Raw genomic sequence first — 24,764 nt, forward strand, 5'->3', positions numbered from 1 at the left:
TTATTAGAACACAACTGAGCATATAGGCTACATTGTTTGTGTCACTTTAAGGTATGTATCCACTATTGGGGTATGGTCAGAGAGCAAACACAAGTACAGATGAGTTGGATGTTTAATATTTAAGTTGGAAGCTTATTATGCACAGAGGCTTTGCCTAATTTACGAATGATGGGTTGCAGCTAATGATTATTTTTACAAAAAAAAAAGGTTCCAATTCTCAGAGCCTAAGGTGGCGTATCCAAATTGCTTGTTTGGTTAGGCCAACAGTCTAAAGATATTTAGTTTCTATCATTAGAAAATGGGCAAATATTACATTTTGTAAAACTGAAACCAGTTAAAACATTGTAATCAATTAACCTGTTTTTTTACAATTGTTGCCAGTCATTTAGTTTTTTGTTTTTTTGTTGATCAACTACTTGTTTAATCGACTAACCATTTTATCTTTAAGAAATCATTATTTTTTGCCATCTTGTAAAATACAAAATGTTTAACTAACTAACTACCCTTTGCCCTACCCCCCTGTCGAAGCTGTCTTCTGTGTTTGCCTTCGCCCTCAACATAACTTCTGCCAGCTTTAGCTGAAGTCCCTGTTAATAAAGTAACCACACTTTACTATTACTAGTCAGACTTAGCTGACAGATAAGAGCTAATTATTATAGAAAGTCATGCATAGCATAGTTGTAAATTAAAATTTAAGTGACCGTGCTCTTTGATTGCGTTCTTTAGTTGTCATTATGTGTCACATAGCTGTCCTTGGGGGTTGTACACACAATGAGTCAGCCAGATTACAACCATGTTATCAAACGTAATTATTAACCATCACACAGTCAGAGTAATCTATTTTAATATCATCACACACATTATTTCACACTAACAAAGGTTGCATTTGCAGCAATGTAAATTAAATACTTTACTACAACACAAGTCTGAATGTTATGCTGACCTATTCATTTCACTCTATTGCCATTTAAGTACTTTTAGTCACAATATTTGCCCATTATTTTACCAGGTTAATTTTCAGTTTTGTTTTTGTTATAGTTTGTTAGAAATTGAAAGCATAAAGCTGAAAAGATGCAGACGTTTTTTAGATCTCGATTTATGAGGCTGGATCACACAAATACATGGATCATAATTCAACAAAACAACTGTTGATTCATTTTCATCTCATTTCTGTGATGTGTGTTTATCTTCCTCTTTTCATGCAGACAGACTCACACATGCAGTCCAACAGCAATCCTCTTTGTTTCTGTGGTTTGTGTTGAACTGGTGTCTGGTAGCAATTTACCTCTGTAGTGGTCTTTTGAAGAAAAATAGCCCAACATCAGTATGACACATAGAGACACCGCAGCGCTTTTGCACAGTAGCACAACAATTTTCTTTTCGGTCATGTACTGTACTGTGGCTGTTTGAATGCATGATTGCCTAAAACTAATCTGATGTGACTTGAAACTGTGTCTGTCCAGAGAAAGTGAAGGCATGCAGAGTAGAAGTAGAAACAACAGGAAAAGGAGTCTAAGCCCACTACCTCCCCTTTCCTAAACACATTCCCTTTTTTGGTGGGCCGTCCCCATAACAGGAGGGAAAGCAACACAGGAATACTTATGCAAGCCCCTCTGTCTCTCCCTTTTTTCTCTTATGCAGCCATCTGCCTGAAGTGTTGCACTTTAGACACACTGAATGTTGACTGTCTGTGGGCGTGTGAAAGGCAGGATTCTCTGAATGACTTTTACTACAGCTGTTGAGTTTTTTTAATTCACCCATCAGGAGGACTGTGCTTCTTGTAGACATCAAACGACTCAGAGGGCTGCTAGAGGACGGCCTTAAGATCTGCCTAAAAAGACAGAAATCAAGACACACAGTTAAGCATTAACCTGTGTGTTATTTACATAAATCCAGCACATCTGTGGCATACTTCTGCCTTGCCTAGGCACAAGGAGGCTGCAAGGTTTGATTTCTGCTTAAAAGCCTCATGGCTCAAAGTCCCTCAGAGTCACGTCCTGCAATTGTCTCTGGAGAGTGGGTGGACGAGGGTAGAGAAAGAGCGTAACAGTAAAGCTCTGCAGCAGAAAGCAAGGCGTCTGGTTGTCTAGTCATCTGAAGGCGACTGAAGCCCTCAGTGTGGACCATGTGTGCTGCAGCTTTGGAGGAGTACTGTGGGTCCATCTTCTGGGTGAGTTCAACAGCTAGGGTTAATGTAGCTGAAGGGAGACACTAGAGTGGGGGTTGGGGAAAAAAGACTTCATTGTGGCCTCCAGTTGACGCATTTATATGAAAAATACTCAATAACTTGTAAAAGGTTTGATGCAAACACGTATGATCAATGACGTATACAGCAAATCCACTTAAATATAACTAGAGAATTACAGAGATGCACAATAACACCGACTTTAATATAATACAATATCTCTGTGATAAGTACAAACTTTCTTTTTTTCCTGTCAGATATGTTGACATATTCTTTTAAAGTTTAAAGTTTTTTTCTGTTTATTTTATATATTTTATTACAGAGGATGGACACAATAACACCTGTATACTTTAATATAACACAATATCTCTGTACTAAGTATAAACTCTTTTTTCCTGTCAGATATGTTGACATTCTTTTAAAGTTTAAAGTTTCTGTTTATTTTGTGTTTACTATGCTAGAGCACTATAAGCTTCTTATTCATAAAGTTTGTAATATTGCAGGGCTGATAAATATGATTGTTATTTTATGCAAGTGCTCATGTTATTGTGTCAATCTCTTCAGTATGTGAAAAAAAAACATGTTAAGTTCACACAATGTGATGAGATAATAGTTTTATCTGAAACCATCGTATGGGTTTTCAACCCTGTACACGGTGAGCTCAGTGAACATGTGACTGGCCAATTAAGTAGGACATGACTCAGCATGTCCGTCAAATGTAGCACATTAAAAAAAAAAAAAAAATTGAAGTTTGAAGACAATACCGTGGGCTCTGGGAAGTGTTTTGACATTTTATAGACTAAACATTTAATCAATAATAGGTATATTTCTTCTAGCCTGACAAATAGTATTTCAATCATGGGGAAATGTATGAAATAATCCATTTATCTGATAAAGCACCCACATAATTATTGCACAGGGTAAAATACCTTTACCCTAATAAACACATGCCGTCCAGAAAAGTAGGATTCTCGTCATAACAGGTTGCCCGCACAGCAGATGGCAGAAATGCTTTGAATGCTAATAAATCATTTTAAAGCATTTAAAAAGCTTTTACACACCACACTTTCTGTATTGTCTTGGGGTCTTTTGTTCATAAATACGTTAAACCTCTCAGTGTTCAGCTCCTTTCACTCCATATTTCTGCCAGTACATTAGCACCCATCTCTCCATATATAGCTCTCTTGTCCAGAAGTGCAGAATGCGCATGCTACTACAGCTATAAGCAGGGACTTAGGGTATAATCAAATATGAATCACTGCTTGATTACATTTCTAATCAGGGAGGTGTTGGGTGTCACTGCGTTGTAGTGAGCTCCAGGGGTACACGGATGGTAGTGTGTTTGGGTTTGCCTTTCTCTGACATTAGGAGGGCTCTGGCATTCAGTGACGAGTCATACCTGTGTGATGTATGTGTGTGTGTGTTTGTGTGTGTGTGCACCTCAGAATGCTTCATATCTGAATAGAGAAGACCCAGACCTCCCAGTATGTGTAGTGCAGACGGTGCTGGTCTGGATCCCCCTGGGGTTCCTGTGGCTCTGTGCCCCGCAACACCTGCTGGTTCTCTGCAAGAGGTCACAAGTGAACACAAAACACCTGTCCAAGCTCTACCTCTGCAAACAGGTAATGTACAAAGAAAGACACAGTGTTCCAATTATAATGTGATGCTGAGAGAGAAAAAGAGGAAGCTGTACCCCAGGATTAAAAAAATCTTGGTCCAAGGGGTCAAAGAGACTAGTTTCTCGGTAGGCTAATTTTGAGTTTTCCCATATTGCAAAAAGTGAGATTTCCGTATTTTCATTCCTTTTTTGATTATAAAGCAGGTGCTGTATAAATACTTATAATACAGAGAAATGCATACAGCCCATATTCAGAAACGGTGCCTTTAAACGAGCCGTCAGGACTTCTGTACGGATGTGATGTCACAACTCTACTATATATAGGTAGAAAGTGCTGCTACAGTACCGTTACAGTCATTCCCCTGCTGCAAAGACGGTGCAGAGAATCCAAGAGCGCAGATGCGGTAGACCCGGAAACGCTGACCAAGCAATGCAGACTGGGCTTTTTGGGAAAGGGGCTTAAAAAGATAGGCACTAAAACTCCCCATTTCAGACAGAGGGTGAATACAGGTATATTCACATAGATGGTATGAAAAAAATTATGTGTTTTTTGAACATTAAAGCATGTGAACATAGAATTTCAAAATACAAGTATGAACCTGAAAATTAGCATAATATGGGACCTTTAAAGATCTCCTCCAAGCATGTTTTGTTTTTTGATACTCGCTTGATATAATATATATGATATAATAAAAATAATAATTTGTCACTGCTATGGTTTTTCTGATTTAAAAAAAAAATTAATTATTAACGTAATTTATCTGCCAGTTTTGTCTGTCTTTCCTTCCCTCAGCTTGTGGTGTCTCTGTTGTTCCTGATGGCCATAGCAGGCCTGGCAGTCACATTAGGAGAGGATTATGGTCCAAGCAACGACCCACCTTCAACAGAAAAAAATCCTGGTGTATACTACGCAAACCCTGTTCTGTATGCAGTCACATGGGTAAATATAACAGGTTTTGTATTGATTTATTTGCATTGGTGCTTAGGATTGGAAAGATTACGTTTTTTATGTGTTCTTTGTCAGATCCTTCTGCTGTTGTGCCAGGAAGGACTGAGGCGGAGGAAAGGATCAGTAGATTCGGCTACTCTCTTTCTCTTCTGGTTGCTCCTTGTTCTGTGCGATGTCTTCCCTTTCCAGAGCCTCCTACGAAAAGCACTCAGACTGGTATGAGCAGAGACAATAAATCAAGTTGGGAGCAAGGCATTAGGCTAAAACTTAAAACGGGCAGCAGTTGTTAATCAGACAGAAGGCAAGCACATGATTTGATGTATTTCAGCTCTCTGTATTTATCAGTAATGCACCATTCATTGTTGCACACCCTCACCCTTAAACATCTTTGATACAGAAATTTCTGACCAACAGGGAGAAATCAGTGATGTCCCTCGTTTCTGTCTTTTCTACATTTCCTTTGGTTTGGAATTGATTGCACTTATTCTCTCCGCTGTGGCTGATATCCCTCCAGAAGCCGAGGAGCTTGTAAAAAAGGTACCAATGCACCCAGATTGAGCCATTTATTTGTTGTTGTTGTTTTTTTGTTTTTTTTGCTGTGAATGTAATCCATCTATGTGCTTTTAATGTTTTTTTTTATCCACAGAATCCAGAGACAGGTGCAGCATTTCTGAGCAGAATCACCTTCAACTGGTTTAACAGGTAAATTAAAAGTTGCTGCGGTAAGAATCCAAGCAAACCCCCACATATGTACGCCTAAACCACCAACTTCTCCTTGTTTCTTCAGTATGGTGGTGAAGGGGTACAAGCAGCCCCTTCTTCAGGAGGACCTGTGGGAGCTGAGTGAGGAAGACAGCACTGCTGACATCAACCAGCGATTTCAGTATTTCATGCAGTCGGAGTTGGGTGCGGCTCGGGTCCGGCTCCAAAAAAAGTTGAAGAAAAAACAGGAAGAGAACAGAGACAAAGCCCAGGAAGAGGCCTTTCAAAATGGCCTCTCCAACCGTCTGGCGAAAGGTGTCAGTCAGGATGTGCTGATGGTAAGAGTGTGCAGAGAGAAACACTTAACACACGTGTGGTACATTCTCTTGCACTCCAAATGGATTTTATTTTACTAGTGTCTGTCAATGATTCTCTGTCAATATTCAAACTATATCTTTCTTTAGGAGGAAAAGGGAAATAAAGAAGATGAAAAGAAGAAGAAGAAAAAGGACAAAAAGAAGGATAAAAATGAACATCCCAATTCATGGCTGATTTACACCATTTACAAGACCTTTAAATGGATTCTGATTGAATCTGCCTTCTTCAAACTTTTGCAGGACCTTCTGGCTTTTGCCAGTCCCCAACTCCTAAAGTGAGTCAGGTTTTTAATAAAACTGTCTCAGGCACACATATATGTTCCCTGATTTCCTGTTTTCTTGTAAGCAGCTAAGCATTTATTGATTGGGATTTGAAATGATTTAATTCCTCCCTAAACAACATAGACAGAAAACAAATCCTCAACCTTCTTGGTCACAACAGAGTTATACTGTTACTGTTAACTCTGTCAGCAATCATTAACTCTGGGTCAATAAACTCTCTATTCTATACAGATGGTTGAACTTTAAAACGAAGAAGGCTATAAAGGAAACTTAGTATAAGACTTAAGCATTATGGAGCACACTATTGAATTACATTGTTTAAAGTGCTAATATTATGCTTTTTGGCTTTTTCCCTTTCCTTTATTGTGATATATATATTTTTGTGCATGTTATAGGTTTACAAAGTGAAAAAGCCCAAAGTCCACCCCAAAGGGACTTTTGAGACAGAAAACATTGTTCACAAACAGCTCTATTGTAGTCCAGCCTTTACTTCCATGACGAACGTGCGTCACTTTGTAACACACGTTATAATGCTCGCCTAGCTGCTAGCATGGCACGCCCTCATACTCTGCTTCTGATTAGCTAGTAGTCCTTACCTAGCTACTGCGCATGTGCGTCTCCCAACAAAGATGGAACAGAAGTGAGATGTCTCACTCTGTAGCTAAAACAGAGAGCTCAACACACAGGGTGAAAAGAGGAGCTGCAGCAATGTGCAGTACAACAAAGATATATTTTTCTTTTTTTAATTAAACCATGTAAACCTATTCTGATATAACCTCTAAATACAATTATGAACCTGAAAATGAGCATAATATGAGCACTTTAAAGTCTGTCCTCTAGAGATTAAGCATTGCACTACAGATAACACTAGGGTCTGACAGGGGAGGGGAAATGGTGAGGGATAAAGTAAAGGATTCAAAATGAAGGAAATGATAACATTACATGATTGAAAACTGCCACTAGATGCTTGAAATATCACCTTAGCATGTGTTGAGCTGCTCCATTAACTAAACTTTTTTTTACCGGTTTTAGATTGATGATCTCTTTCACTCAGGACAAATCCAGATTTGTCTGGGAAGGGTATGTGTATGCAGTGCTGCTGCTAGTGGTGGCCATTCTGCAGTCTCTGTTCCTGCAGCAGTACTTCCAGCGTTGCTTTGTGCTGGGGATGAAGGTTCGCACCGCCATCATAGCTGCTGTGTACAAAAAGGTAACACAAGTGACAGTACGATGACGTTTACTTCAGACTCCTTGATTCAGTTACAAAAAGGAAATGAATTGCCATGCCACATCATAAGAAATTACCACATGTAGTTTTCAACATCCATCCAAGAGACATTCACTTTCAATCACTTTCATCAACACATGTAATGACCACCTACTGTCAATGAAAAAGTTCTCTGTGTGAACTCTATACCTTGTATCCTATCATAGCAAATTCCTGAGCTATCCAATATTTCATAAATAGAGAGTTATTATTATTGTACACTGTTTTCAATCATTTTGTGATAGGAGTACCTCTAAGAGCCCCCCGCTGCTGTGTTCATGAACAACATCATGAAGTTAAAAAAAAATCACTTGTCTTTGTACCTTTTTAAAATAATTGCAGCTCGCACCAAATGATCCTCTGCTTACTTCCTTTCCATCTCCCTCTCTCCAAGGCATTGAAGGTGTCTAATGACACTCGTAAAGAGTCTACGGTTGGCGAAACCGTGAACCTGATGTCAGCAGACGCCCAGCGCTTCAACGATGTGACCAACTTCATCCACCTGCTGTGGTCCTGCCCTCTTCAGATCATGCTGTCCATTGTTTTCCTGTGGATTGAGTTAGGACCTTCTGTGTTGGCAGGACTGGCAGTCATGGTGCTGATGGGGCCGATCAATGGACTGTTAGCCACCAAGGCCAGAAAATTCCAGGTCAGCTGAAATGCACACATACAGGATCATTTCACCCCTTTAGAATAGTGCACTGTATATACCAACAATAACAGACCTACATTTTTGGTTTAAAATTTGAAATATAGCCTGAAATACTTATTGTGTCTTCAAAACATAAGTAACAAGTAACATTAAAGGGTGACAACAATGACAATAGAAATATGGTGTACTAAAAAGTAACACAATACACCAGGATTTACTTTTATACAACGGTTAAGGGGGTGAAATCTTAGTAATCCCCTGGTGCAAAAAAGTGCAAACACAAAAAAAAAAAAAAAATGGATTGTTATTAACATACATTTTAACATTTGTGATAAGTTTGTTTGGGCCACAGGGCTTCAGATTGATTTGTGTTAACCTGCAACTGACTTCTTCAGTTTTTTTTTAGAATTTTAGTCTTTGTTAAAATTCATTCCTGGTAACATTTTTTACTTGGCCCTGTACTATGAGCTCTTATATTACGGTATACAATTTCCATGATTCAAGGAACTTGGCTGTGCTGAAATGCTTTGCTTTATTTAAACAGCTCATGACTCTTTATTTTACTGATTATTTAAGGCTGCAGTGGGTAGAATGCAAAGTAGTCTGGATCACAGAAGTACATTTCCACGATAAAGTGGCTCTTGTGGTTTTCCTGTCACTGCTGAAAAGATTTTTTTTTTTAATCGAATTGTAACCTTAAAATCGAAAGTCAAATCGAATCGTGACACATCTACAAACAACCCTATCTCCTGTCCAAGAATGTGTAGCCAGATCTTACTCCATAGCGCTATGGAGATAGGTCTGGCTAAAGACTAAATGCAAAGAAACGGCAGAATTTTAAGTAGAGTGAATCCTCTACCTGCAGCTCTCCCTCTCCCCTCTCTGTTTGCATGTGCAGTGCAGCCAATAGGAATGCTCACTCTCTCTGATATGACATGTGATTGGCCAAATTCTCCTATCACGTCTGGATTTTCTAAATCCCTGAAAACAGAGCCAAGAGGAGGTGCAGCAGCCATTTTCTCCCAGACCACTTTTATTACAATATGCTGAAGAATTATTATAGAATTGTTGTCCAATGACACCAAAAATAAAGTGCCTACTACAGCTTTCAATAGAGTAACAGAGAAAATGTAGCAATCTTTATTCCCTGTCTGCGCATGAGCAAAATCAATATTATATCGACGCCAAACAACCACATAATCACTATTCAAGAAACTTAGTTTGTCTTTAACAAAAGCTATGGCTCAGGTGACTTTCGCCTTTTTAGCAAGCACACGGCACAAGTGCTAAACCAACTTCGATAGGACAATTTAAAGCAGTCATCAAATGGGCCAAGTGTTTCTCCTGAGACTTTCACCACATAGATACATTGGTTTCTTGGGTGGCAGAAGAATACCCATGCTTTATAATTACATGTCAAAGATGTTTTTAGAAAAATGTAAGGCAGCTTTGTTTAATGCTATGTAACGCTAAAAATTACCTGGCTGCATTATTATTATGCATTATTATTATTATTATTAGTTCATGAGCTACATTTTCTTGCTGATTTTCATTTCTTTTTCTTTTCAGATAGAGAACATGAAGTTCAAGGACAAGAGACTGAAAATCATGAATGAAATACTCAATGGGATCAAAGTGAGTTAATGGCCGATTATCAATGTAACAACCTCACCTCTTCTTTCTGTTTCGTGAAACAATTAAAGTTCAGGCGGATTGGTGGAGGTGGGGGACTCCAAGTGAGGCCTTCCATACATGAAAGGATTTTATGCCTCAGGAAAAAGCTGAAATGTTAGTCAGCAGTGCCTTCTATTATACTGCATCCACCACCTGTGGTTTATTGACACTGACTTCATAAGGTATGAATGCTAACCCTCCCCTGTTCCACCACCCTTCCTTTTCTTTGTCTTTGTTCAATGCCCTCTTTTCCCTCGTCCCACTCTTTGTCTTTCATCTCCCACCAGATTCTGAAGCTGTATGCATGGGAGCCATCCTTCCAGGCGCAGGTGGAAGACATTAGGGGGCAAGAACTTAAGGTCATGAGGAAGTTTGCCTACTTATCGTCTGTCTCCACCTTCATCTTCAGCTGTGCTCCAGCTCTGGTGAGTCCCATTAGATGAGAAGCGGCAGGTCAAGGATGGTTTTGCAAATCTTTTTTTCTCACACGGTTTGTTTCCCAGGTTTCTCTGGCCTCATTTGCAGTGTTTGTAGGGGTGAGCCCAAGCAACATATTGACTGCTGAGAAAGCTTTCACTTCCATTTCTCTTTTTAACATCCTCCGATTTCCCCTGGCCATGCTGCCCATGCTCATCGCTGCCATTGTGCAAGTAAGGGGAAAACAACAACACACGGTACATACCGGTACATACCAAACCTAAAAGCCCACTAACTTGTTCTTTGGCACTTCAGACGGCAGTGTCCAAGAAGCGTCTGGAGAAGTTTCTGGGAGGTGAAGACATTGAAAGTGATGTTGTGCGCCATGACCCCAGTTTCAGTACGTTTACCATCAGCATTTGCACCTGTTCCTCCTCTGAGCAGTAAAGTTTTTGGTACATGTACAGTATATCAACTCTGTCCATCTGTTTTCATTTAATTTATGCATCTGTGTTCATCTGCTAGACACTGCTGTTAGCATATGTGATGGTTCCTTTGCTTGGGAAAGAGAAGCTGAGCCTCTGCTGAAAAAGTATGTTTGTTGTGTCAAACACAAAATTACACATTTGGATATTGTGCTATATGGCTGCATGACATTGTATTTGTCCCTATAGTATTTAACAATGTTGAACATATGTATACTGTGCTTGTTTGCCAGTGTGTCCCTGGATATTAATCCAGGTCGTTTGGTAGCAGTAGTGGGAGCTGTGGGCTCAGGAAAGTCCTCTCTCATGTCAGCCCTCCTGGGAGAGATGTACAACACCAACGGCTTTATCAACATTCAGGTGACACCTTATTTCTGTGTTTATATTTGTCTAACAATAATAGTGTTTGTCATCATCCATCCAAAAATAGTGTATGAAGATTTTTTTTTTTTCACTGCGGTAATAATCACATCAGAACACATAAAGTGATTGCTTTGTCTCATCATCAAATCTTCAGGATGTTGATTTCCGTTTGTCTGTTAGGCTTACAATTAGGGTTGGGCATCATTTGGATTTCAATGATTCTGATTCCAATTCCGATTCTTCCTTTCGATTGCAGTTCTTATCGATTCTCGATTCCGATTCTTTGAGGGGTGGAGTTGAAACAGGTCACATGCCTATTTTGACAAATAAGAGGAAAGTTTTATTTTGATTCAATGGTGGTTTGCAGTTTTACCGCTTTTTCAATGTAAAATAAAGCCACACTAGAGCGCTGCTTACTGAGCTCCAAGGCTACAACACAACAAGCTCCTGGCCGCTTCGGAAACCAAAACTTGCGCATGTTAAATTGGGAAGTGATGATCGGATTTGAAACCAAATCCTCTAAACGATTCCAAACGATTCCAATAAAGAAACGATTCCGATGGAATCGTAATTTTTGAAACGATTCCAAGTAGGAATCGGTTCTCGATGCCCAGGCGTACTTACAATACATATGAAATCAGCCAGGATCTTGATTGAATGTATTTGATGATTAAACTCTGCGCAGCAAGATTAAAATACAATAAAGCCTAAAACTCTATTTTTCCACTGTGGTCCTCCAACATACAACACAACAAAAAACACAACACCACTTGAGACAGTACATACATACAATGGCAGAATGGCGCAGCCAACATGTTCCAAGCTCTCATAAAATAATTCAGGCTACAAGTTAATGAGAAACCATCTTTCCAAGTCCACTGATGTGATCAATATTAGGCTTGAAGGAAGATTTTTCCATTGTACAGCAGCAGCAGCAGCAGAAAGACAAGTTTATATTCATCAAACACATATAACTATATAACTCCTGTGTTAGAAATGTTTAATTAAAATAAACACAGTAGTTAAAGGAACACGCCGACTTCTTGGGACTTTAGCTTATTCACCGTATCGCCCAGAGTTAGATAAGTCCATACATACCCTTCTCATCTCTGTGCGTGTGTAATTCTGTCTGGAGCACCCACCGCTAGCCTTGTTAGCACAGACCCTGGAGGTAACCGGCTCCATCTAGCCTACTGCTCCCAATAAGTGACAAAATAACGCCAAGATTTTCCTATTTACATGTTGTGATTTGTATAGTCACAGCGTGTACAAATAACAAGGTCACATGAGACACAGCCATCTTCTAACCGTATACAAACTGGGAACTATATTCTCAGAAGGCGAAGCACTGCTACTTGGGCGGAGTGATTAGCGCAACACCTGAAAAGCCCCGTTGTTACTCTCTGCTCCTCACCACGGGGCTTCTCGTGTGCTGCGAGCAAATTACTCCGCCCAAGTAGCAGAAGTAGCGGTGCTTCACCTGCTTCGCCCTAAAAGTTGCGTTGATTTTTTTTTGCCCTCTCAATAATAATAAGAGAACACACAAACCCCACCCAGAAAGGCCCTGCCTGGAAAGGGTCTGCCCAGTCCGGGGAATGAACTTGGTACTCAGCTGTGCCTACTTGCTGTGTGCCACCCACCACTGAGCCACTGTGCCACTATGTAACCAGTGTAGTGTTTGGTTCAAATGAAAACCACTCCAGGAGCTGGACAATAGTGTAGTAAGAAGGGTTTCTTTGCCTAACACGCCTTTATGTCTTCCTGTCCAGGGTTCCCTTGCCTTTGTGCCACAGCAAGCCTGGATCCAAAATGCCACTCTGAGGGATAACATCCTGTTTGGCTCTTCCCATGAAGAAAGGAGGTTCCAGGAGGTGATACAGGCCTGTGCCCTGGCCCCTGACCTGGAACTGCTGCCTGGGGGTGACCTCACTGAGATTGGAGAGAAAGTAAGATTCAAGGATTTGAGAATTTACATATGATGGAAGTTTTGTTGCTGTGTATGGCTCACCCTGTGTTACACATATACATTCTCGATGTTCAATTAGAACACAAACACAATCATAACTGAACATGTGTCTCAGTTGATCACGAAGCACACAATACCAGTGGCAAGTAATGCCCCTTATTTTCAAAGACAAAGTGGTTTTATTTTTTCTTAGGGTTGTGTTATTTTTTTCATGGAATTGTAGTTCCGGTACTGAAGATTCATCAACTTAGGCTTATCAGCTGCTAGGCAACATTACATCCAGTGTTTTCTCGTAGGTTGACTGCTTTATCCTGGTGTCACCTGTTTAACTGACTTTAGCAGTTCAGATAACACACTTGACTGTCCTGGTTTCACAGACGTGAAGTAACCACGGACAGCCTCGTTTATGGACTCGTGGCAGGGCGTCGCTGCTGTTTACGGCAGTGCAACGCAGAATGAATATAGGGGAAACAATGGATATTTGGCCTTTTTTTTTTTTGGGCATGAAAAACCTGTTGGGGGTTCCGTTGGCCCGTCAGGCCTGTACAATTATAGGGGGAAACACTGCCATCGATGAGACCTACTGTCCGAAGTACTGTGTGATTCTTTAAACCTAAACCTATTTTGTGCCTCTCCTCTCCTCTCCAATCCTCCTCTGACCTCTCTCCTCAGGGCATTAACCTCTCAGGAGGTCAGAAGCAACGTGTAAGCTTGGCCCGTGCAGTTTACAGTCAGTCTGATATTTATCTATTAGATGACCCCTTGTCTGCTGTGGACTCTCATGTAGGAAAACATCTCTTTGATAAAGTGATTGGACCAAATGGACTACTCAAAGACAAGGTTTGTGCTGAGCCTACATTAGTGCATTAATCAGTATTAAAAGCAATGAACAATGAATATATTTTTTAACCAAAAATAGGTATCATTAAAATGTAATAGTAAATTTATAATTTTATAGACCCTTTTTTACTGTCCGAATTGAATTATAATTTGACAGCTGAGACCAAGTGTGTCTTTGTCTGTACAGACTCGTATTCTGGTGACTCATGGAATGAGCTTCCTGCCATACGTAGATGAAATAGTGGTCTTGGTTGATGGAGTGGTTTCTGAGGTTGGATCCTACAAGAGCCTTCGTGCCAGCAGAGGAGCTTTTTCTGAATTTCTAGACACATATGCCAAAGAGCAAAGCAATCGGACCCATTCAGAGTCAGGTAATTACATTTTCTTGCTGTCTTTTGGTAAGCTGCACCTTTGTGGAGGTCTGCATATGAGTTACTATGTGATTATGAGCTATAGAGCTACATACAGTCAGGTCCATAAATATTGGGACATCGACACAATTCTAATCTTTTTGGCTCTATACACCACCACAATGAAGTTGAAATGAAATGAACAAGATGTGCTTTAACTGCAGACTTTCAGCTTTAATTTGAGGGTATTTACATCCAAATCAGGTGAACGGTGTAGGAATTACAACAGTTTGTATATGTGCCTCCCACTTTTTAAGGGACCAAAAGTAATGGGACAGATTAACAATCATAAATCAAACTTTCACTTTTTAATACTTGGTTGCAAATCCTTTGCATTCAATTACAGCCTGAAGTCTGGAACGCATAGACATCACCAGACGCTGGGTTTCATCCCTGGTGATGCTCTGCCAGGCCTCTACTGCAACTGTCTTCAGTTCCTGCTTGTTCTTGGGGCATTTTCCCTTCAGTTTTGTCTTCAGCAAGTGAAATGCATGCTCAATCGGATTCAGGTCAGGTGATTGACTTGGCCATTGCGTAACATTCCACTTCTTTCCCTTAAAAAACTCTTTGGTTGCTTTCGCAGTATGCTTCGGGTCATTGTGCATCTGCACTGTGAAGCGCCGTCCAATGAGTTCTGAAGCATTTGGCTGAATATGAGCAGATAATATTGCCCGAAACACTTCAGAATTCATCCTGCTGCTTTTGTCAGCAGTCACATCATCAATAAATACAAGAGAACCAGTTCCATTGGCAGCCATACATGCCCACGCCATGACACTACCACCACCATACTTCACTGATGAGGTGGTATGCTTTGGATCATGAGCAGTTCCTTTCCTTCTCCATACTCTTCTCTTCCCATCACTCTGGTACAAGTTGATCTTTGTCTCATCTGTCCATAGGATGTTGTTCCAGAAATGTAAAGGCTTTTTTAGATGTTGTTTGGCAAACTCTAATCTGGCCTTCCTGTTTTTGAGGCTCACCAATGGTTTACATCTTGTAGTGAACCCTCTGTATTCACTCTGTTGAAGTCTTCTCTTGATTGTTGACTTTGACACACATACACCTACCTCCTGGAGAGTGTTCTTGATCTGGCCAACTGTTGTGAAGGGTGTTTTCTTCACCAGGGAAAGTATTCTTCGGTCATCCACCACAGTTGTTTTCCGTGGTCTTCCGGGTCTTTTGGTGTTGCTGAGCTCACCGGTGCGTTCTTTCTTTTTTAAGAATGTTCCAAACAGTTGATTTGGCCACACCTAATGTTTTTGCTATCTCTCTGATGGGTTTGTTTAGATTTTTCAGCCTAATGATGGCTTGCTTCACTGATAGTGACAGCTCTTTGGATCTCATATTGAGAGTTGACAGCAACAGATTCCAAATGCAAACAGCACACTTGAAATGAACTCTGGACCTTTTATCTGCTCCTTGTAAATGGGATAATGACGGAATAACACACACCTGGCCATGGAACAGCTGAGCAGCCAATTGTCCCATTACTTTTGGTCCCTTAAAAAGTGGGAGGCACATATACAAACTGTTGTAATTCCTACACCGTTCACCTGATTTGGATGTAAATACCCTCAAATTAAAGCTGAAAGTCTGCAGTTAAAGCACATCTTGTTCATTTCATTTCAACTCCATTGTGGTGGTGTATAGAGCCAAAAAGATTAGAATTGTGTCGATGTCCCAATATTTATGGACCTGACTGTATTTGTAAGATATAATTTTTGCTATTCAGATCGTTGCCATGACGCTGGAGACGTGGAGCTCATACCTGAAAGAGAGGACCCTCAACCCGACTCTCCTTTGGAGGATACAGTTTCTATTACACTAAAGAGAGAAAACAGTATCCGCCGCAGCCAGCGCAATGGCAGGTTAGAACACAGTGAAGTGGTCGCCGACAAAATAGAGAAACAGCTTGTTTGTGTGCATATTTGTGATGGAGAGGATTAATGTGGGGGCAGTGGGCTTCTCATAGGGCATATGAGTCGCCGCTATTGTAAGATCAAATGTCCTCATATAGTATTTCTTGTTTACATGCATAATATACAAGAACAATATTTGAATCTTTCACTAAGTATCTTTTCATCCTGTTTTTTCATGTGGTCTTTTCTGTCCTTTTTTTTCTAGTGTCAGACTAAGAAGAAATGACTCTATAAGAAAATCAGAACATGTCAGTGAATTAAAGAAAGGTCAGAGGCTGATAGAGAAGGAAACTATGGAAACAGGACAGGTAATCCAAGTTCTTGGTCTGTTTAAATACCTTTTCCAATAGCACTAATGGCAAGTTTATATATATATATACAGTAAGTTATGAATAATAATAATTTTTCTGAGCCTTTTTCTCTCTTATATCCAGGTCAAGTTCTCGATGTACATCCAGTACCTGCGTGCCATGGGCTGGGGATATACTGTCATGGTCTTCCTAGTATACTTCATCCAGAACATTGCTTTTATCGGTCAGAACCTGTGGCTGAGTGACTGGACCAATGATGCAGTGGATTACTACAACATGACATACCCTAACTGGAAAAGGGACACCAGGGTGGGGGTGTTTGGAGCTCTGGGAGTAGCTCAGGGTAACTGAACAGTTCAACTCATTACAGTTGTTTCTTTTATTTTGCAAAAATTCAGCCTCAAAGCTAAAATGAATTGTATTTCTCTAGGCACAGTAAAACTCTCCAGATCCAGTAGTTTTACAATATTTAATATGTAACCTGCATATCGAGTTTTTCAACATCTAACATATGGTAGAGATGGGAAATGTTTTCGACCTGTGAGCGTCAAGACAGTTGTATGAGGGATGTAACATTACATTTGGGTTTAATTACCTTAAGCAACAGACAAACATTTGTTGTGTTTTGTTGTTTGCAATTCTGTACTCGTAAGCACTAAGTTGGATATAGTAAAGCTAGCTACATTTTTTTTTACTGCACATAACTGTTAGACTAAACAGTAATCTTAACTAAAACCACAACTTGTCATTTTACATTTCTGTTTGTGCACAAATTAAACAAACAAGATAAAACATGTTCATTGGTGAGCTACGGAGGTGCTGAAAGGCATATTTATTAACTTTGGACAGAGCCAGGCTAACTGTTAAACGCCTCCTGACTCCAGCTAAACACAGACATTGAGAGTGGTATCAATTTCCTCATTGAATTTTCAGCAAGAAAGGGAATAAGCGTATTTCCCAAATTGTTGAACTATTCCTTTTAATCCAGTCACCTTGAAAGAAGACAGACATTTGCTTAGCCACTATATTTGTCTATAACATTTCCATGCTAATGCCTAAATTATCTCCTTTGTTATTGCTAAGTTTTTACCAATTGACAGTAATTTTCATTCCATTTACGTAAATCAAATTTTCCTCAGAGACAGGGTGAACATGTAGACCTGGGTGGCTTACTGAGAGGAATTCATTTTATAATAATTTAAACTGTGAACAGAACAAAATAGATTATAGCACTAAACACTAGGAGTTCCCTGATGATAGTACATTTTAAAAGGGGGTTTACATTGTAAGACAGCATACTACAGGGAACATTACATAACAATATTGCAAAAGACTGGATAGTCAGCAGCCGTATTTAAGGTCCAACAGGTTTAGTTCCTGAATAGGAAGACCTTAAGCTTGCCTGCAGATTTGGCTTGCTTTTATTCATCCTCTTGTCAGATGAGGGAATACAAATATGACTGGAGTGTGATACTCAGAGATCTGTGAGCGACTAAAGGTTGGCCTCCTAGCATTGTAATGATGAGAGCAGATCTTCACAAAGTGGAAGTACACCAACTATGTTTGCTCAAAATATGTGTGGTGTTCATCATTTCTTTTTACTGCTCCTTTCTGCTGGAAACTTATTGGAGTTATCACCCTCTCCTTAAACAGGAAATATCTAATGATATACTGTAGCTCGTCTCCCCACACGAGAATTGTCTGTAGTTGTTGAAGAGCTCTCCAAAGAGCTGCTCAAGTTTAATTAGCAGATTGCTCAGCGTTATGTATCTCTTTTGGATTTTGGTGATGGAGCCACTTTTTGCTAATCAGCTGCAGTAGCACGAATTAAACATTGGATATGATAATGCTCTATTTTAGCAATTGTGGACAAATAGATATCACTGTGTAAAGATGTAGTTATATATATATTACAAACGTTTCTTTTATGACAGGCCTCTTTGTGTTCCTCGGTACACTGCTCCTGGCCAATGCTTCGGTCAATGCATCGCATATCCTGCATTCAAAGCTGATTAACAACATACTGCGAGTTCCCATGATATTCTTTGACACCACACCCATTGGAAGGGTGGTCAACCGCTTTGCAAAGGTAGGATTTATCATTTAACTTTACATATTTTTGTAAAGTACTAAAGTATATTAATATATTTCCCCAATTTCTTCCTTCTTTTTTGGCTTTTTTTTGTTCTGTCTGAGGTTTTGCTACCTATATATTCTTAACATTGACATTTAAGAGGGTAACTTCAATTAGTCATCTTAGTTGGTTGCCAAGATACTGTATATTAAAACAATCCACTGGACTGTAGAGTTAAAGCAATTTCGCTACTCAAACAAAATGTCACCTCGGCATGCAGCCTTTATTGCCATAGAGATTCCACAGCTCCTGATGAACAACAACGAAAGTAAAGAAAATAAGAAGAACCCATTGAGATTGTATTGTTTTTCATCTGTTTTGGGTCACTTGAAAGCACTATAATAAGTCAGTTTTAATAAAGACTAACTTTGCCATTGCTGGTTCTAAAGGACAAAAGTAAAGAAAATAAGACGAACCCATTGAAATTGTATTGTTTTTCATCAGTTTGGGTCATTTGAAAGCACTATAATAAGTCACTTTTAATAAAGACTAACTTTGCCATCTCTGGTTCTAAAGGACATTTTCACAGTGGACGAAGCCATTCCACAGTCCTTCCGCTCCTGGCTCCTGTGTCTTCTGGGCGTGTTAGGGACATTGTTTGTCATCTGTCTGGCCACTCCTTTATTCACCATCCTCATCCTTCCTCTGGCCCTGGTCTACTACTTTGTACAGGTAAGCTGACCAAGGTAGCACAAGGAAAAACACGTGCCCACAGAAAAGAGATTGAAGAAGAAAACTAACAAAAGATTGCAACCAGTGGATATAAAAGAGAGAAGTGCTTGTTTGTATTGTGAAGAAAATCCAATTAAACTTTCTGCTTTTTTCTGTACATTTCTCTTGCCCTCTCTTTACACCCAGCGCTTCTATGTAGCGACTTCAAGGCAGCTGCGTCGGCTGGACTCAGTATCTCGCTCTCCTATATACTCACACTTCAGTGAGACAGTGTTGGGGCTGTCAGTGATAAGAGCCTACGGCCATCAAGAAAGGTTTCTTAAACACAATGAAATAATTATTGATAAAAACATCAAGAGCGTCTACCCGTGGATAGTGTCAAACAGGTCAGAAATTGAACTCCAAATCACAATAAATACAAGCATCTTTCTAATGGGATTTTTAGTGTGTCGGTGGATGATGATAACAATATATATTTGTTTGTGTGGGTGTGTGTCTGTTCTCTCTGCAGATGGCTGGCCATCCGTCTGGAGTTCCTTGGAAACCTGGTGGTGTTTTTTTCTTCTCTGTTTGCAGTCATTTCCAGGGATTCTCTGGACAGCGGCCTGGTTGGCCTGTCTATATCCTACTCCCTTAATGTCAGTGACTCCCACTCTCATCACACACACAGCAGAAAATGATGATGTAAATGCCAATGCGAATTATGATGATTGTGGTGGTGATTATATGGTATAATTGTTGCTGCTGCGCAGCTGTGAGACAAAAAGACAAATAAGGATTATAGAAGGGAAGTTATTACTACATTTATTGAACATTAAATCATTTAAAGTCTCTTTTCCACACATCACAATGCCTAAGTAGGCATAAGCATGTTTATTCAGTAATATAATATAAGCATCTTTATTCTGAATCAACACATCAACCACATCAAAGACAAGTCATGATCTTGTTGAGCTACCTGCAAAGTGAGAAACCATAGATACCACAGGTATACCATAGGTGCATTTAAGGGTAGATTTCAAACTAGTCTCAAAAATGCAGTTTTGGAGATATAATAATAATTATATTACAATAATATAATATTTCTGAAATTGATCACACTACTTCTACCATGAGATTAAAATGTTGTCATTTATTTTTTATAAACATTGGAGATTTATTTAGTGAGCATTTGCGGTAGTTGATTACAGTACTGTTTACAGTAAAACATTTTGCTAATTTTTTGCTAATTCAAATATCCAGCTGGATTGTTTGTCAAAGACATGCAGTATAGCAATTTGTGATGCAGTGTAGCAAAGTTTGGTGATATTCCATACATGGGAAGGCAGCTTTTGTGGTTAGAAGAACAAGAAGTTGAAGAATAATATCTGCAAATACTAATAATGCTAACAACGAAACACATTCCCCTCTCCTTTTGGGGCTTTGCAGGTGACCCAGACTCTCAACTGGCTGGTGAGAATGACATCTGAGCTGGAGACCAATATCGTTGCTGTGGAGAGAGTGAGTGAATACACCAAACTCGAGAACGAGGTACGTTGAATTGAGAGCTTTTCTCTTCGTTCACACAAACCAAGTGGTGTCTTTATCATTTGTTGTTTGTTTTTATTGACTTTTAATGTGTCCATATTCTCTTCTAAAACAAGTAGGAGCTTTCACAGCTTAGGTCAGGAATAGACAGATGACACCATTTCTCATCTACGCTGTGTGTCTTTGTTTGTACAGGCTAAGTGGATAACAGACACTCGGCCTCCAGAGAAGTGGCCTGAGGCAGGAAGGCTACAGTTTGACAACTACAAGGTCCGTTACAGACCTGGATTAGACCTGGTGCTGCATGGAATCACCTGTGACATCAAAAGCACTGAGAAGGTCTGTGTGTATGCGTCTATATACCTGCCAGTATGTGCATGTGTGTATAGCTAGCTTGTAGGATTTATCAGAGTGCAAATCTTAATTGGACCACTGATTAGATTAACCCCTTGATCAATTTTTAAAGTGCCCATATTCTGAAAAAAATCACTTTTTCTGGGATTTGGGATATTATTTTGTGTCTCTGGTGCTTCCACATGCATACAAACTTTGAAAAAAAAAAACATCCATGCTGTTTTGAGTGAGATACGGGTTTCTGAATGTGTCCTGCCTTCAGTCTCCGGGTGAGCTGTTCAAAGTCAGCAAGGCTTTCTACGTCACTAGCTGAGACGAGGAGCCTAGGGGGCTAACCGTTAGCATGCTAGCTCGTTCTCAATAACAAAACACTGCTGCAACACACACAAATTTACCCTAATCTACAAAATAAATTGTATAGAACTACTATTCCACGCAAAGTTAGAGGAAGTGCGTTCTCATTTAGAAGAAGTCTCCCAGCTAATCCTGCCTTGTACAGGCCAAAGTTGGAGAAACAGCTAGCTAGCTCATGTAATCCCTACCTAGCTACCGCGCATGTGCGACTGACAATAAAGATGTTACAGAAGTTGAGAGGTCTCACTCTGTAGCTAAAACAGAGACCTGAACGCAGGGTGAAAAGAGGAGCTGCAGCAATGTGCAGTACAACAAAAATATGGTGTTTTTTGAAAATTACACCATGTAAAGCTATTCTGATACAATCTCAAATTACAATTATGAACCTGAAAATGAGCATAATATGGCCACTTTAAAGTACCAAATTTGAGACTTTAAAGTCAGTTTTAGCACTGACTACAAACTCAAACAGGCAGGTTATATGTCACAACCTCTTCAGTTTGATGAGACCAACATCTGAATTTCTTTTTAGTCCCCTCTCATTTTCTGCCTTTCATCTTTGCAAGGAAACATCCATTATTTGTTTGTTCTAGTCTGGTCTCTGTTGTTTTTCTTTTTCTGCAGCATTTTTGACCTGTTATTTTCTCCTGGTTGTTCTGTTTATATATATTGAATCTCAGGGTGTTACTCTATCTTCAGCATGCACACAGGCTGCAGCAAAAGGCATGCACAGATAACAACACAGAAAGGTACAATACATAGCCTCTGAGTTATGGAAGCGCCTGCAGAGATGACTAAACACAATTCAGGGTTTTGACAGCTGGTTTAAAAGTTTCGAAAAACAAATACAGGCTGTCGTGAAATTATAAAAGCACACCTCCAGAAACAGATATTCAGTGACCTGTATGTGTTTATAAAACCTATATGAAAAAAATGCATGAGCCATTAAGTTTTACCCCATGTGCTGTCTCTCCTTGCATTCAGATTGGTATAGTGGGCCGCACAGGAGCTGGGAAATCAAGCCTGACCAACTGCCTGTTTAGGATTATTGAAGCTGCTGAAGGTCGAATCCTCATTGATGATGTAGATGTTTCCACAATAGGCCTGCATGACCTCAGAAACAGGCTCACAATCATACCACAGGTATACACAACAACAACTCAAATCCACACACAGCAGTCTGTTTTAAACGGTACACTGACCTGTCCAACCCTCCCATGTGGACGCAGGACCCTGTGTTGTTCTCCGGGACCTTGAGGATGAACCTAGACCCATTTAACAAATTTAGCGATGAGGAGATATGGAGAGTGTTGGACCTCTCCTATCTGAAGGACTATGTATCGGGGCTGCAGGAAGGACTACAACATGAAGTCGCAGAGGGGGGAGAGAACCTCAGGTGGGCCATGAAAATAATTGTTACTCTTCCACATTACAAATGATTGAAGATACAGCAAACAATGTTTTGCTTTGAGTGCGAACCAGTTTACTTTCAGTTGGGTTATAAAAATACACACACACAGTCAACACACAGATGCACAGAGGCACAGAACATACCTGATGCATAGTTGAAGAATTGCTTTAAATATTGATTTGTAACCTGCAAACATCTAATAATGTGTAAATCTGCCAAATGTCATCCTATTTTGCAAATATATCTAATACACTCTATTCATTCAATTGTTTTCTACTGTACTTCATATGAATTGCTTCTGTAATTACAGGAAACATATAAATCAATTCAAATAAAAAATCAGTGTCCATTTCCAGTGTATTTTCTTCTCTGTGTGCTACAAAAACGCTTTTTTTTTTAGCATGTCACTCTCTTCTCAGTGTTGGGCAGAGGCAGCTGCTGTGTCTGGCCCGAGCACTGCTGAGGAAGTCTCGCATCTTGATCCTGGATGAGGCCACAGCAGCTGTGGACCTGGAGACAGATGACCTGATTCAGAATACCATCCGCAACGAGTTTTCACACTGCACTGTCCTTACCATCGCTCACCGCCTGCACAGCATCATGGACAGCTCCAGGTGAGTTACTCTACTTAACAGTGTCTCTGCACTCATTTTGCTCCTGATAATGGTATATTTCTTTCTTCCTCCACTCTTGTTTTGAGCATGGTGTGGAATCCACAAGTAGCCTTGGCACATTAGTTACGCAACATTTGTACATTGGGTAATTTCTCAAAATTTTTATGTATTTGTTGCCAAGGTGAATGAATGAATGAAACCTTTATTGCCACGAGGGGAATTTGTTTTGCAGTCAAGGGAGCTGCATTGAACATTAAGCACAGACAACAGTAAAGAACAATAACAGTAAACAGTAAAAACCACACCAAACATCCAACAACGCAGCAATGGTGGTGACATGTAATCATCAGTCCAATAGCTAAGATGAATCAATACATAATTAAATAAATAATCAATAGTGTACATTATAAAATGTCTATGTGCCTGTGTCTGATCTGTTAGTAACTGAATGCTCCTCGGCACAAATGATGTAATGGCACGTTTGGTTTTTGTTAGGGGCATTCAAAATCTACGTCCAGAAGGGGAAAGAGAGAGAGCCATTATTGTAGTAAAACTATTTGCAAATGTGTGTGGAGAGTGTGTGTGCGTAATCAGATTTGAAAATGTGTAAAAAAAAAATCTCCAAATCTATATTTTAGATTTGCAAGGGTATTGTAAATGTGTAGACAAATCTGTAAATGCGTACCTAGATATTATTGGCTAAAAAGTATTTGGCTCCAAGAGCTAGAAATACAGACAAGTAATCTGTTACAACTCAGCAGGCCTCTCAATTGGCTTTTTACATGTGACTTTTGCTGCATTTCTGCCGTGACAGAGATCTGCAAATGTGTGTGGAGATGTGTCTGTACTGCTCTGCTCCCACTGCGCCTCAGTAATGACATTTACGCTACTAGGCGGGTTAACATTTCTGCCTGTGTTTCTCTTCCACAGGGTAATGGTGCTCAATGCTGGTAAAATAGTAGAATTTGATTCTCCGACCAACCTGCTTGAAAAACAAGGCCATTTCTATGCCATGGCAAAGGATGCTGGAATAAGACTACCAGACATCACGGCTCTCTGATTTTGCACTTGTACTTTTGATTTAATTCCATAAATTGCTTTTGTTGTTTGATTTAAAACGCTGGATTGTGCTTTGATATAAAGAAATATTGTAACATGTATGGAACATTATTTATCGGAAACAATTAAAGAAATCATGTTCTGTATGTAAATAAAAATAAATATTCTTTCCTAATACAATACCTCAGTTGTTTAAACTTGTTATTTTAAACCTCGGTA

At 39.7% G+C, this 24,764-nt stretch overlaps 1 protein-coding gene across 1 annotated transcript; it reads left to right on the plus strand.

The window, feature by feature from the left end:
* Positions 1–1,601: 1,601 nt before the first annotated feature.
* abcc2 (ATP binding cassette subfamily C member 2) lies at positions 1,602–24,727 on the plus strand. The gene is made up of 32 exons (XM_078273104.1): positions 1,602–2,170; positions 3,631–3,807; positions 4,597–4,743; positions 4,828–4,968; positions 5,167–5,289; positions 5,399–5,454; positions 5,540–5,792; positions 5,919–6,106; positions 7,146–7,323; positions 7,775–8,029; positions 9,602–9,667; positions 9,994–10,131; positions 10,210–10,356; positions 10,439–10,523; positions 10,649–10,715; positions 10,842–10,968; positions 12,741–12,917; positions 13,610–13,777; positions 13,965–14,148; positions 15,923–16,058; positions 16,315–16,417; positions 16,544–16,763; positions 18,355–18,509; positions 19,071–19,226; positions 19,413–19,612; positions 19,738–19,864; positions 20,655–20,756; positions 20,949–21,092; positions 22,446–22,604; positions 22,691–22,857; positions 23,292–23,486; positions 24,417–24,727. The coding sequence occupies exons 1-32, from the start codon at positions 2,126–2,128 to the stop codon at positions 24,544–24,546; spliced, it is 4,716 nt and encodes a 1,571-aa protein (XP_078129230.1). The 5' UTR covers positions 1,602–2,125; the 3' UTR covers positions 24,547–24,727.
* The last annotated feature ends 37 nt before the right edge of the window (positions 24,728–24,764 follow it).

The sequence above is a fragment of the Sander vitreus genome, chromosome 17 (assembly GCF_031162955.1).
Source record: "Sander vitreus isolate 19-12246 chromosome 17, sanVit1, whole genome shotgun sequence".
Lineage (NCBI taxonomy): Eukaryota > Metazoa > Chordata > Actinopteri > Perciformes > Percidae > Sander > Sander vitreus.

Coding starts and splice junctions, on each gene's coding strand:
- abcc2 (XM_078273104.1), top strand. CDS start 2,126: ATGTGTGCTGCAGCTTTGGAGGAGTACTGTGGGTCCATCTTCTGG. Junction 10,132..10,209: donor TCAGCTGTGCTCCAGCTCTG/GTGAGTCCCATT, acceptor TTTGTTTCCCAG/GTTTCTCTGGCCTCATTTGC. Junction 10,969..12,740: donor ACGGCTTTATCAACATTCAG/GTGACACCTTAT, acceptor CTTCCTGTCCAG/GGTTCCCTTGCCTTTGTGCC.